Here is a 14,955-nt window from a genome sequence, read left to right on the forward strand (position 1 = left end):
AGTCAGAATTCCTCATTACAAAAAAAAATACTTCATTACCTAGGAGTTTGAATTAGATTTTATAGATGGTAATCACTATATTTTTTACATCTATGTGTGAATAAAGAACACCACCACCAATCAATCAATACAGCTTGTAGGGAGGATAGCCCCATCCGCATTTTATTTTATTTTTTTGGCTATGTTGAATGTTTATAGCTAATTGAATTTCAATATATGATGTCAGTCAGAGTTTGGATTGGTCTGCTTGGAGCAGTTCATAGCCAGTGCTATATTGGTTAAGAACATCTATTCTGACAAAGCTAATCGAATTCCTTGAAAAACCAGGTTGACGATATTCCTACTGGATTCTTAGTATGTTGAGCCATTTTGATTCTCCTAAACTGAACTTTTGTAAATTTTACAAGATGGTTTGGTTTTTGTTTGTGTTAATCGCTAGCACATCTACTGCAAACATGGATTTTCAGGCGCTGATGGAGTTCAGAAATGGCCTGGAAAAGTCAGATGCAATTGCTGATTGGATCATGAATTCTTCACATTGTGAATGGGAAGGAGTAAAATGTAAGGGAGGCGATGTGGTATCTCTTTTTCTTGCCAAATCAGGTTTGCAAGGGAAGATATCCCCAAATCTTGGATTTATTCAGGGGTTAAAGACTTTGAATCTTTCGAGCAACATGCTTCATGGCAGAATACCATCTGAGCTATGGAAGCTTAAAAATCTTAAGGTGTTGGATCTCAGTGGGAACAGGTTATCAGGGACTATTGATTCTAATGTAAAGGATCTTATAAACCTTGAAGAACTAGTACTGGGCAGAAATGGTTTTACTGGCACAATAATTCCTGATTTGGGTTCTCTTGTGGGCCTAAAAGTCCTAGATTTGAGCTATAATTTCTTCAAAGGAGAAATCCCTATCGAGCTTGCAAATTTGTTGGCTTTGGAATCCCTTCAGCTGGGAGGGAACAAATTGATAGGTCCAATACCGCCGCAGTTTGGTAATTTGACAGAACTCTCAATGCTTGACATTAGTGAGGGGTCTCTGTACGGAGATCTTCCTCCTGAAGTTGGTAAGCTCAAGAATTTGCAGTATTTGAGGATAAATAATAACTCTCTTTCAGGAAGGATTCCTCCAGAGATTGGAGGTATGCTTAAATTGGTAGAATTCAGCTTGGGATTCAACAGTATATCTGGTCCCCTGCCATCAGAAATAGGCAATCTTGTGAATCTGGTAAGCCTTGAATCACCTTCTTGTTTGCTTCAAGGACCCATCCCTGAAGAAATTGGAATGTTGAGAAGTTTAGAAAAACTGGAACTATCAAATAATCCTTTATCTTGTTCCATCCCAAAATTCATTGCTAAACTCCAAAATCTTACATTTTTGGGCCTCGCAAATGCTGAACTGAATGGATCAATTCCTGCAGAGCTTGCTCGATGTAAAAATCTAGTTGTGATTGGTTTATCATCAAATTCTCTCACAGGTTCTCTTCCTGAAACTCTTGCGGATCTAAACTTTGTTGAATCATTTTCTTTAGAGATGAATGAATTAAGTGGGCATCTACCATCTTGGTTAGGAAGATGGAAGAGAGTTGAGAAAATTCTGCTTTCTTCAAATCAATTTATCGGACATATTCCTCCAGAGATCGGGAATTGCTCTTCATTAACCCAATTGGAACTGGCCCACAATCAATTGACAGGCTACATTCCTTCAGAGCTTTGCAATGCAAGGATGCTTTCGGTCATTAATTTGGAGGTCAATTTGTTTGAGGGGAATCTTGACACTACATTTATCAATTGTAGCAATTTGACAAGCTTGAGCTTGGCGCGAAATCAGATTAGAGGGAGAATTCCTTCATACTTGGGGAAGCTTTTTATCAAGGTTTTGAACCTAGATTTCAACAATTTCAGTGGTACAATACCTGATGAGATATGGAATTCAACAACCCTCGTGGAATTCACTGCTGAGCACAACTTACTTGAAGGCCATCTGCCTCCTGAAGTGGGTAATGCCAGGACATTGAAACATTTAATTCTTGATGGGAATATGTTACAAGGAGAAATACCAAAAGAGATTGGAAAATTGGCACTCTTGTCAATACTTTCTTTGAATGGTAATTGTTTGGATGACCACATTCCCTCCGAGTTATTTGAGTGTACTGGTTTATCAACTCTGAACCTTGGATCCAATCATCTAAGCGGACCAATCCCCATTGCTATAGGAAAACTAGCGCAACTGGAGATTTTAGTGCTTTCTCATAATTATCTTTCAGGTCACATTCCTCTTGAGATTTCGCTGAGCTTTCAGCAGCACACAATCCCATCTAGCAGCTACAAACAACACCGAGGAATGTTTGATCTGTCTTGGAATCAACTTTCAGGGCCCATACCTGAAGTACTTGGCAATTGCACTATTATAGTCGAGTTGCTTCTTAATAACAACCAACTTTCAGGAAGAATACCAAGTTCCCTCAGTGGCCTTACAAACCTAGTAAATCTGGATTTGTCTTACAATAATTTGGTAGGTGAAATCTCAGTGGAGATTAGCTTATGCAAAATGCTTCAACGCATTGCCTTGGGCAATAATCAACTCACCGGCATGATTCCTGAGGAGCTTGGAGAGTTGACTGGATTATTTAAACTGAATCTTAGTAGTAACAGGTTATATGGTCAGATTCCTCATTCAATTGGAAAGTTGGTTCGTCTTTCTTACTTTGATGTTAGCAACAATGAGTTGTATGGGGGATTGCCTCAAACCCTAGCAAACTTGGTAGGCCTCAGGGGCTTATATGTGCAACAGAACAAGCTCAATGGCAGCCTTGTTGGGTTGTTCTCACAGACTCTGAATAATATTGCCACATTGAATATGAGCTCAAATTCATTCAGTGGAGAAATTCCGCATTCTTTGTTTACTCTTCTTGGTCTCGAATATCTGGATCTACACAGCAACGAATTGACGGGAAACATATCTTCAGAGCTCGGTAGTTTGTTAGCTATTACATACCTGGACTTTTCTGACAATCACCTCATGGGAAGGATCCCAAATGAATTATGTGATCTTATGAAGCTCAGTTTCCTCAATCTCTCAGACAATGCACTAGAAGGAGATATTCCTGATGGTGCTGGATGCAATAATCTTAGTGCATTATCTTTTCAAAGAAACAAGGCTCTCTGTGGAAACATCATCGCCCAAAGTTGCAAGGGCAGGTCCATTAGGATCAGAACTGACTCAATTGTTGGAGTCATGATAGGAATCACATTTCTTATGCTTTTATTTGTTTATGGTCTATTCAGACAAGTTAAATTATCCCAACAGAAGCCATTAGCTTTGACCGATGTCACTGATAAGTTAAGACTGATTCCTGTTATTAAATCTGACAATAGCTTTTGGATAAGGAGAAGCATGAGCAGGTCAAGAGAGCCTCTGAGCATAAATCTAGCCACATTTGAGAGGCCTTTTATTCGCTTTCAATTGGAGGATATACTCCACATCACAAACAATTTTTCCAAGACCAACATCATTGGAGAAGGTGGCTTTGGTACAGTTTACAAAGCCACTTTTCTTAGTGGAAGGACAGTGGCTATAAAAAGACTTGGAAAGGATACAATACAAGGTGAGAGGGAATTTCTAGCAGAAATGGGGACCTTGGGCAAAATCAAGCACATGAATCTTGTTCCAATGGTGGGATATTGTTCATGTTCCTTGAGTGGGGAGAAACTTCTAATCTACGACTTGATGGAAAATGGAAGCCTTGATAGATGGATAAGAAACAGAGCTGGTGCAATGGAGGTCCTTGATTGGCCCAAACGTTTCAAAATAGGCATGGGAGCAGCGAGTGGCCTTGCTTTCCTTCACCATGGCTTAACCCCCCACATCATCCATAGAGATTTAAAGTGTAGCAACATACTTTTGGATTCCAACTTTGAAGCTAAACTTGCAGATTTTGGATTGGCTCGCCTTATCAGTGATTATGAAACTCATGTTACCACAAATTTAGCAGGAACCCTTGGATATATCCCTCCAGAGTATGGCCAGTCTTTCAGATCAACTACCAAAGGTGATGTGTATAGTTTTGGAGTGATTCTGATGGAGTTGTTGACGGGGAAGGAACCCATTGGAGCCACGTTTGAGGAGACTGAAGATGGGAATCTGATTTGTTGGGTTCAGCGGATGATTCAGAAAGGTCAAGCAACAGAGGTCTTGGATCCTCTCCTCTCACATATTGGACCATGGAAGGACCAAATGATCCAAATTCTCCACATGGCTTCTTTATGTACTCTTGAGGATCCTACCAAGCGCCCTAACATGTTGCAGGTTGTTGGGTTTTTTAAAGACATTGAAAAGTATATGCTGAGGTATGCCAATATGCTTGGTAATGGAGCTGAACTTATATCTCCAACAGGCAGCTTATGAAATGACATCATTTTCCACTTATTTTCATCATAAGTGGAATTGAAAAGAAATGTTAATGTTTGTGAGTATTGGTTTGCATAATGATGTTATTGTTTTTTATAAGAAAAGTAATAAGAAGGTGATGGTTGGTGTTACAGACAGAACTAGTACATTAATAGCACATTAATCACAGTTAGCAAAGCTATATTTCAAAGGTTTAGCACAATTATAACATAATGATGTTATTGTTAATTCTCTAACACAATATATTTAAAGTCATATTTAGAAAGTCAGATGTACTCCTCCAACAATTAAATAATATCTTAATGTTTTATTCTGAATCTTTGAAGTTATTTTTTTGTTGTCACAGCTTCTAGATTTGTCCAAGAGAAAGACTTCTGACACGGCTTCAACAAATTCAGAACAGCTGTCATATGGGTGTGCAGTGTTTCTCCTTTGTAATACCAGCCACTGGCCTATTGTAACCATTAAGAGTTCAAGATACTTGTTTTTGTATAGTTTCACCTATTTCTTGTAGCTCTTATTCTTTGTAATCTTACTTGTATTCAATTATGAAAAACATAGGATTAAACAGATGTCATTATTAAGATCATATCTTTTCTGTATAACCATTCTATATCAAATTTATTTGCTCTAATGTCAGTTTATGCCTTTATGACCATTTTTCAAATCCTAAAATGTCCAACAGATTTGTAATCCTTGTTAAAAAGTCCAAATTTTTTTCATCTTTCTGAAGACTTGCTAGTGCAAATATTTGATTTATAAATCAATAGAAGACATCTGCACCACATGAAATATCATTATTGTTACATTGTTGAGAGTTCCCTAGTCTTGGCTGTATGCAATCACTTTTATGAATTACTGTACACCAAAACGTAACATTTGAAGACTCTTTGCGGAAGTGTTAGTTCTCATACAACAAAACATTAACCTACCCAGAAATATTGTTCTTCTGGTATTCGTTTCAGGGATCCCAAACATTCCCTCATTTCTTCATTTCTTAAGTCTTTCTTTACTTCTTATGAACATTCTGATCAATAAAATGGCATCATAAATACAATTGCTCATATCAATGCTGAAAAAGTGGTGAAACAAAACCTGGTGAGGAAGGAACCAGAACCAATGTCTGTAAGTTACGTGACATAACATTGCTTCTAAAATTCAGAGATTGGATTGCATAAAATTTTATGAAAGTGTTACAATGTTTATGTGGAAAAAACGTGTGTAAACTCTGAAGGAGATTCAGTGAGTGTTTGAGTTTGCAACTGGTTTTAGTCATCGCTAATTTGGGTTAATAAATCAAAGGTTTTGATCGATTTAATTGGTAGTTTCTATGTATATGACTATTATTTTCAGATATAATGACCGATGGAAAAGGCATATGGATACAACGGTGGAAGTTACATATTCAAATTTCAATGGATTAGAGATATACATAAGAAAAAGAATATAAGATAAGTTCTCATTTTATACATAATAGAACTGGTGTATTAGAAAATATACCTTTGTTGATTTGTTGAATGTTTATATAGATGGTCTTGTATCTAAATGTGTTGTTAGTATGCCTTGTATAAGGCTGGGTATTAATACTAATGTTTGGTCACAATTAATTTTTATTAAGTTAATAAATTTTTTAAGTTCAAAAAATAATTTATTTATTAATTAATTTTAAATCAAGAATTTTTATTTTCTGATTGGCTGATAACAATTATGCCAGTTTTAACACCAAAAATTGAAAAAAAAAAAAGTTATCGAAACTTCTTTCAAATTCTTTTCTTTCACCTGGTCCAGATCACAGATGAACAGTGAAGCCGTCTTTGTCTGGTATGTTTCCATCTGTGCCACCCTAGGGTTAGTTTTCCCATTGCTTTACATTTTCGATAGTATTGCAACAGCGTACAAGGTCAAAATTTGACAGCGGCGCCACATTTTTTTCTTTTGGGAGGGCGTAAAGTTTAATTCACGCAGATTTTCATTGAATGCCAGAGCTCTTTGTTCCTATTTTTGACAATACGCGTAGGGTTTTGATGATTTTCGAGTGGATTGAAGTCAAATTTGGGAAACATGCAGGCCTAAAGGTGGACAAAAACACTATCAGAAACATGGAATCAGTGATTTAACAACTTCTGAGGACTTAATTCCAACATTCCAACTAAATGGCATAGATAAAAAAATCGATCAAATCAAGTCAATTGCTAGAAAACAAAAAGAAGCCCATAAAAATTTGTGAAGCCTCGCCCCGACTCTTCATCATTTTGATACTCACGACTCGAGATGTCGAGACATTATCTGATACTTAGAACATATTATATTATTTCATGTTATGTGATGTTACTTTCAGATATATTGATGTTTATCATTTAATGTTTTATGTATATGTATGTTGATGAAATCGGTAAATGTAGGATTGATACTTTGATTTAAGAGATTTTTAATGGTTAAGAATTAAGTAGGATGAAAGAAACCCTGATTGATGTATGTTTCAATTTATGTGAATTTCTGATATGTATATATGTACATGTGATTTTCGGGACTACTGATGTGTGCAATGAGTGTGCAAATATTTTAGTCGAGGAAACCAACGGAGGAACAGAACTGATCTCTATGTACTAGTTTTGGAAACCTTATTGTTTGGAGTTCAAGTATTTTAAATTGAGATGTATGTATGTATCCTTATGTGATCAGTAAATGTTAATGTTTGTAACTATGTTCTTTTAGTGTCGCTTGACACTCATGAATTGTGTATGCTCTTCAGCATGCTGATTTGGGATTAGCTATGTAACTTTTGGACCTAAGTCGATTTAGGTTAGTGTCAGTTGCTAATTTGGTTCTTAATCGAGTTTAGTCATCCCTAATCCGAATTAGTGCTAAATCTGCTTTTTAGAGTTGTTAGTTGGTCCTAATTAATTCTTAGCTTTTGTTTGGCTATAAACCTATTCCTAAGGCTTTAAAGCATGTAATAATTATACCCAAGGGGTATGCGTATGGGTTGGGGGTCTTTTCCAACCCCTAAGCCCCTTTTGTTGACTTTGGAGATCACTCAAAAAGTCTCATTTTACCTTTGTGCGAAAATTGCAAGTGGTTATCTTGAGTCACCTCACCTCACCTCCACTTAGTGTTTAACCATAGTGTGGGTTGAGTTAGGAGTTTCTAGAATTGCTAGTGGGTGGAAGTAGTTATTGCTCCTTTTGGTGGTTGAGTTTGAGGCTTATTTTAGAGGCCCTTATTGGACTAGTTGAGGTGGTTACCCAATCTCTACATTTAGAGAGGAGTTTTGAAGATTGAAGCAAGGAAAGGGAAACTCTACTCAAACTTGTTCATTGCCATTACCTCTTTGTGAAGGTTGGAATTCTCATGTCCCTTGTTCAAATTTCATTCTTGTTTCATGCTTATGCTACCTTGTTGTTGTTTAAATGGTTGTATGTTTGTGGGTATGTTGGGAAGCTTTGAAAACCATGTTATTTTTGGATGATTTCCTTTCATATTTATGTTTGCAATTTTGAGATTTTTCTTGCATGGGTGTTTTGGTATTACTCACCCTTGGAGATGGCAGAAGTGACCAATTTTGGGAAGGGTCTGTTTAGTCGGACTCCAATCAGTGTAGAGTCTCTTTTCAGGATGAGAAGAGGGAGAAAGGGTAAGGTGTTATGGGCCCCTACTTGTCAGCACAAACCTTGTATGATTATGGTATGTTGAAATGGAAGAACAGAAGTTTTTGGTATATATAGCCCAGATTGGGCATCTATTTGGTGTTGTGCTTGACTTCTCCTAGTTGGAAGAATCCACCTTTCCCTAGTTTTGATTCATTATGAATCCCTTTGTGAAAACTTTGTATGAATATGCATGTTTGAATTGTTTCTTGGACATGCTTGTTGTCACCTGATCAGATTCTATTCCATCCATGGTTCTAGAAATGTGTTGCAGAAATTGTTATGAATCCCTTGATGAAGGTCATGAAGAAAATTCAATTATATTGTTGAAATTTGGGATTGATATCCTATGTAAATTGGTATTTCAAACTTTGTTGGATTGGCAACGAAGCTGGGTTTTCTTCCTGATTCTTTCCCGGCTGAGCCCTTGAATCAAGTTTGCCAATAAAATTGGTGTTTGAGTATAATTGCTTGTCATATGATTTAATTGTAAATTTTAATTTGGATGGATGCACATCAAAATAGGATGGAAATAATGTCAATTTACCTAGGCAAATTTCAAGTTTACGTCTATGTTGGAAACAAAAATTATATCATGGATGTAGATTCAGTTTGATTGAGCAAATCATTAAGTTTTTTTCCTTATAAGATGATTTAATGATGGTTTAATTGAGAAAATATTCAAGTTCCAAGGTTATATATTCAATATGATAATTATGTTAAGGAAAGAAAAATGATTATAGTTAATAGTTCTATTCAGGATGTTTAGGAGATAAAATTTAATCATGTATTTATAAGACATAAAATATTGTATCAATGTTTAAAGCTATTCAAAAAATATATACTTGGCTTTGAAATCTATACTTAGAAAATTTTCAAAAAATAAATGTTGCAAGAGAGTAAAACTCTCTGCCTTTTGTATGGGAGATTCAAATTAATTCATTTGGTAATAGAGAATCAAAAGATTCTCTAAAAAGATCTTTTTTGCTTTAAAAAAAATTAGATTAAAATTAAAAACAACAATAAAATAAACACCAAGTAAAAAAAAAAAATATCATAGTCATAGTAGATATCCTATTATCCTAAATATCTACTTTCTTACCTATAAAACTTTAATTCTTCAATGCATTTTTATATTTCTTCAATGCATGTCTTCTCTCCATGCACGTCAGTTTATAAGGCAGTTTTTTTAAAAAAATGTTTATGTCCCATTGAAATCATGTGGGTGACGTCATCATGTCACCTCCATGGAAATTACCCCCTTTTTGCAATAAGTATAGGATGGAGATTAATTTTTTGAAGTTTAAACCCTTTTCTCCCTTGGCTTGGACGCCACCTTTCATGGCAGGCTTGGGTCAGTACCCTGCCCCCTCCACTTGGGCAGCACGTTGTCCCAAGCGCAGTGCTTGGGAAGCACGTGGGTTAGTGGAGGTTGGTGGTAGGGTGTAGTGGGGAGTTAGTGTAGGTGTGTAGGGGGAAAAAGGGTAGAGTTAGTAGGATAGTTAGTTAGGTTAGTAAATTTGTTTTATTTTAAATTAAGTTTGGTTAGTGTGTGTTAGTAATTTTAGTTTTTAGTGAGTTTTTTTTTAGTTAGTTTAATATTAAATTTAGATTTGTTTTAGATATTTATTTTGTTTTAATATGAGTAGTGTTAAGTTAGTATCTAGCTTATTAGTATGTTTAAATGTAATTGAATTTAGTTTAGTATATTAGTTATAGTAATTTTGTTAATTTTTTTTGTATTAGCATTGATAGTAGTTTTCTTTTATAATTTATTTATTAATAATTTTCTTATTGTAAGTTGTTTTTAGTTGTTAGTTTAATTAATTTAAATTGTAAGTTATTTTAACTTTAGCATGTTAGTATAGGTGTTAAGTTAGTTAGTTTAAATGTAAGTTTAGTAATAGTTTTTTTTTAAATAAAGTTTACAGTTGCTATTAATATTGTTAATTGTTTAAAGCTATTTGTTTTAAATTTTATATATATTTCTTTAGTAGTATTAGTTTAATTTCATGTTTTAATTAGTTAGTTTTAATTTTATTTAAATTTTAAAGTTAAATTTTATTTAAAGATTAGTCACTCATTTTGTATATGGTTAGATCAATTTTAGATTTAGTTAGTTAGTTGTCAGTAAATTAAATTTATGGCTAATTTATATTTCACATTAATAATCTTTAATTTTAAGTTTCGGATTAATGTTTTGTTTTTAATTGTTATAATTGTTTTAGTTCGTTCTAAGTAGATAAAGTATGGTAGGTAATTGGCTATTTGTTATAGGTTTAAACTCGGGTTTATTTGCTTAGATTTTACGATTAATCTAAACCCAATTTCATTTAGATTGTTATTAAAATAATTTTCACATGATTGTTTAAGCAATGTAATAACAAATCAAATAAACATTGATATCAATCTAATAACGAAGAACTTCAAAATCCTGACGATGTATTCCTCCACAAGATTTTTAAACTTAAGATGATGTGGAGAACTTTTACTTAAACTGTGATCACAATCATTTCAAAACTTAGAGCAATTTAATCATTATTTTAACTTTTTAAAAAAAAAATTGTGTGTGTTTTTGCCCTCGTAGTTTGGGCATGACAAAATTCATCAATTGTATTCATTAATAGCTCTAGTTTTTGGCATCAGTGCGTTTCTTGGTTGCAGTACAGTTAACAACAGATTTCATGGAGCCCATACAGTCGTTTAATGACCAAAAATTTTCTACTTCATCCAGCCTTTGCCTCTGGGCGTCAGCTCCATTCTTTCGTTGACGAACTTTTCAATTAATACGTTATTTAAGCTCTTCTGTTGCTGGAGAGTCAAGACACATGTCATCCACCTACATTACATGAGTTTTACTAAGACCCACTGAAAAAAATTGCTGTCATTTTACAGACATTTTAGTGCATGAGCTCCAACGGGGATTTGATTAATCAGATTTACTGCTGGCATTAACATGTACAAAATTTCTTCTATGTGAGGCAGAGGAATTGAAATTTCCACGAAAAGCTTGAGAGTTATTTGAGCTTGAGCTTGTCCAGTAGCTCGATCGTGATTCCAGCAAATGTGTTCTCCAAGATCAGATCTATTGTTGCACAATTGTCTTCAGTCTATAGACTAACCCAACCAACGGCTTAAACATCACACTCTAAGGCTTGATTCCTAGTGCAAAAGTGTTAAATAGTCAAAATTTGACTTAATTTTCCAAGCTTAATTTCTTCATTAGTGTGTGATGTTTAAGGCAACCCCCGAGAGCCAGAGCTTGTGGAGAATCCAATATGAAACACAAAGAAAGTAATATTAAGTTGTGTGTTTAGAATATCAGATTAGTGAAATTTAAGTGTAAGGAAAGCTTATCTTAATTTTATATGTATGTACATGTGTTAATATACTAGGAGTCATTCCACACTAGTAAAGGGACAGTTAAGTTGCATTGGGCTAATAAAAATCAAGGCATGGTCTACATATATTTCAAAAAAAAAAAACTATAGCTAGAAGTATAAATAACTATTCATGTTATGAAAATTATATCATAGTTACAACAGCTGAAACATTTTCAATATGCAGTATTTTATCCTAAAATTCCAATACATTTTGTACTTGACTGCTTGGCCAATAGAATGCACACTATTTTTCTGAACTTAATAATAAAAAACACTGATTTTTGGTTATAATGCCATGCAAATGCAAAAATTCTAAAGCTTATTTGACTTTGTCCTTATTCTTCCAAGGCATGCTTATTAACATATTTACAAATTTGGCCCGAGAACAAATATGACAGATTACTCCATTTTGATTTGTTAATTGCTCTTTCGAATGTAAAACACAATAGTCCAACTGATTTTATACTATTTGCTGGTTGAGTATACGTCAAACTTGATTTTGCCAACTTCCAACTAATTTTGTGCAACTTATTTAATCTTTTCTTATGTATATTTTTTGGGTGCATATATGCTAAATTGTCATAATAGCATAGGCCCCAAATAAATAATTTGCATATGTTAAATTTAATACTATTTGATTATGTGTTTCACTTCACTAACCTTATTTTAGACTCTCACAGAAGACAGGGACTCAAGCTCGAACAAAGCTCTTGTTATAGGAGGTACTTTCTTTTGAATATATTCGAGTCATATGCAAGAATAACATGGAGGTCATATACTAAATACAAAAATTAAAGATAGAGACACTAAGTTTAAGTTCAATAATAAGCGTAGGCATTGTAAAAATATATGTCCAACATGTAACAATTTTTCTATCTTAATTAGGGGAGAGGACCTAGTAATTGAGCACCCTAACTTTGCACTTCTCAAAATCCTATATGAAAATTTCAAATCACTCTCATTTTTCTTTAGTTGCTTACTTGGCAAGTCTTCTAATTATAACTAAGGTTTCAGAGCCACATCATCAAATATGATGCCACATCAACATGTTTTTTGTCAATGTGTCTGTCGGCCAAAGATGCCCTCCCACCAAGGATTGAATTAAAATATTTAAACTCACCAAACAGTCACAAGAGTCAAGTTCATGTTAAATTTCAAGTCACAGAGCCACAACAAAATGATATGGTCCCGATCTTATGATAACTCATGTATCAGAGGATCGTCGAGAAAATCAAGCGATGATAAGATGCTACAAGGCTCCTTTTGGCTTAGTGTTGGGTTGTCTTCATATCGAAAACCTTGTAGGATCATGAGCCAAAAGAATTTTTGTTTCAATTCCATGAAGGTCAATGATCATAGGATCACAAGGTTGACTTCCCAGGTTGTTGAGGCTATGAAGGGGAAGGTTGGTCGTAAGATCTCAAAGTCATAAGATCACAAGGTAAGGAGGGGGTGGAGGCCAGTTTCAGATGGACATTAGGTCTTTTGATCTTACAATATTCCTCTATCATTAGGGTATAAGTACAAGCAAGGCTGCCTCCTAAGGCCACGATGAAAGATAGTTAAACCGTGATCGTAAGATCACAAGGGTTATTGCCACAGCTATCGATATCATGATGAGCTACAATTGTAGGATCTTGAAGGTCAAATCAACCATGTTTGTGACATTGCAAGGGGAGAATAATGGTACCACGACCTTACGCCAAGGTTGTTATCGTATCGTCATTCTGTCATGAGATCGTAGGACTTGTTGTTGTTGAAGGATTGTAAAGAGAATGAAGGATGGGCTCAATGCTACAAGGTATAGGTGTAAGATCGTAGAAGTCAGAGTTATGAACAAAAGGTGATATGAAGGGTTTTGACCAAAGTTGATGCTCGTAGGATCGTAGTTCAGTGTTGACCAAAACATATAAGGAGCTTCACCCACCAAGTTGGAAAAAGAGGAGTTCGTGGCCAATTAGGTCGCAAGAAAGGTACAAAGTGACAGTTGAATACGGTTGACCTATGCTTTTCTATCCGATTTAGCAAGTTGATGATAGAGGAAGTAGCTCTTTGATGATAGATCCAATCTTTTTGATCTCTTGCAACCACTTTCATCATTCCCCAGGCCTGATAAATGCAAAAGAACACTCCATCACCGCCTGTTGATCCATCTACTTAATCAGAAGATTAATAGCCTTCGTTTATGTCCTCTCAGAGATTGTTTGGTGGATAAGTGATCTTATTGCATCTGGATTTGCGTTGAGATTAGATCTTTTCCAGTTTTACAATAATTATTCTGTACAAATTTGAATGCAGTTGTTGAGTTTTATCTTAGAGTAGAAGCTATCTAAGTTATGCTTACACTATAAAAGCAGATTTTGTAATCTTTCTTAGGATCAAAACTTCTTTGTTTCTTTGGTATTGCCCTGGCATACTAAATTCCCTCTTTTGCCTCTAAATTATATGACATCATGTCTTATCTCCTTCAGCCACCAATGTACTATTCAAGATTTGTCTGCCTCTCTTTGATGTACTGTGGATATCTATAACCTATATTTATGTATCTCTTTTGGCCTATGAATGATAAGAAGTGAGTCTCTTCTTCCTTGTGTCACTCATTTGGTTGTCTGATTTGTATGTGGCTAATGGATTAAAGCAAGTCTAGATCTATATATCTTTGGATTATCATGATAATTTTATTGTGCATATATGGGTAGAGATTGGTCTGAACACCCTATTTTGGTGCATCACCTCCTTAGAATAGATTAGCTAGTTTGTTTCTATGCATTCCTCCTCCCTTTTCCTCTCTAAGTGTAGTCTAGGTGCATCCTGATAGCAAAGGAAGTCGGCCTTCTCCAGAGACTCAACCTCATTGTTCAAGTCTCACAACTTGGAGGTTATTGATATCATAGAAGTGAAATATGAACCCATTGTTAAGGATGTATTTGAGTTAGATGGTAGTGCTATCAAAACTATAGGAATCCTTAGGAATGTTGAAATGGTCCTACATGCATGCCCTAGTTTTACTATAGTTCAAGCCATATCAATTTTTGAGGTTAAACCATAGTTTTCCATTTATCTTTCAAGAGATTTCACTGCCCAAATAGGTGGTTACATATCCTTTGACTGGTTATACATGTTTTTTAGAACTAGGTATGGAACCAAAGCTTCAATCAAAGTAGAACCATTAGCCCTCCATCATATTGAACCCTACACTCCTAATCTCATCAATATGAACTGCACCATCCTAGAGATAGATGAGAATGACACAGCAAATGAGTCTACCACTTCTCTAGCAGAGATACCTGATCTCCTCTTAGATGAATAGGCCAATGCATATCAATTTGATCCTATGTTAGAAACCTTGGAAACAAGCCTTAGCACTTATTATATATCAAAAATGGATGCTCTTGTTCCCAACCAAATGAAAAACAAAGAAGACACAAGTGGGACATAGAGTATGTAATTTGATGGATCAAAAAATTAAAATGGATCAAAGGTTGGGGTGATGTTGGTTTCTCCTACACTATAAAG

At 34.9% G+C, this 14,955-nt stretch overlaps 1 protein-coding gene across 1 annotated transcript; it reads left to right on the forward strand.

The window, feature by feature from the left end:
• Positions 1 to 356: 356 nt before the first annotated feature.
• On the forward strand, positions 357 to 4,406 carry LOC149561209 (uncharacterized). Its single transcript, XM_089827757.1, has one exon. The coding sequence runs from the start codon at positions 357 to 359 to the stop codon at positions 4,404 to 4,406; it is 4,050 nt and encodes a 1,349-aa protein (XP_089683883.1).
• Positions 4,407 to 14,955: the final 10,549 nt, after the last annotated feature.

The sequence above is a fragment of the Cupressus sempervirens genome, chromosome 4 (genome assembly GCF_028749045.1).
Source record: "Cupressus sempervirens isolate cs-2001-9-10 chromosome 4, ASM2874904v1, whole genome shotgun sequence".
Taxonomy (NCBI): Eukaryota; Viridiplantae; Streptophyta; class Pinopsida; order Cupressales; family Cupressaceae; genus Cupressus; species Cupressus sempervirens.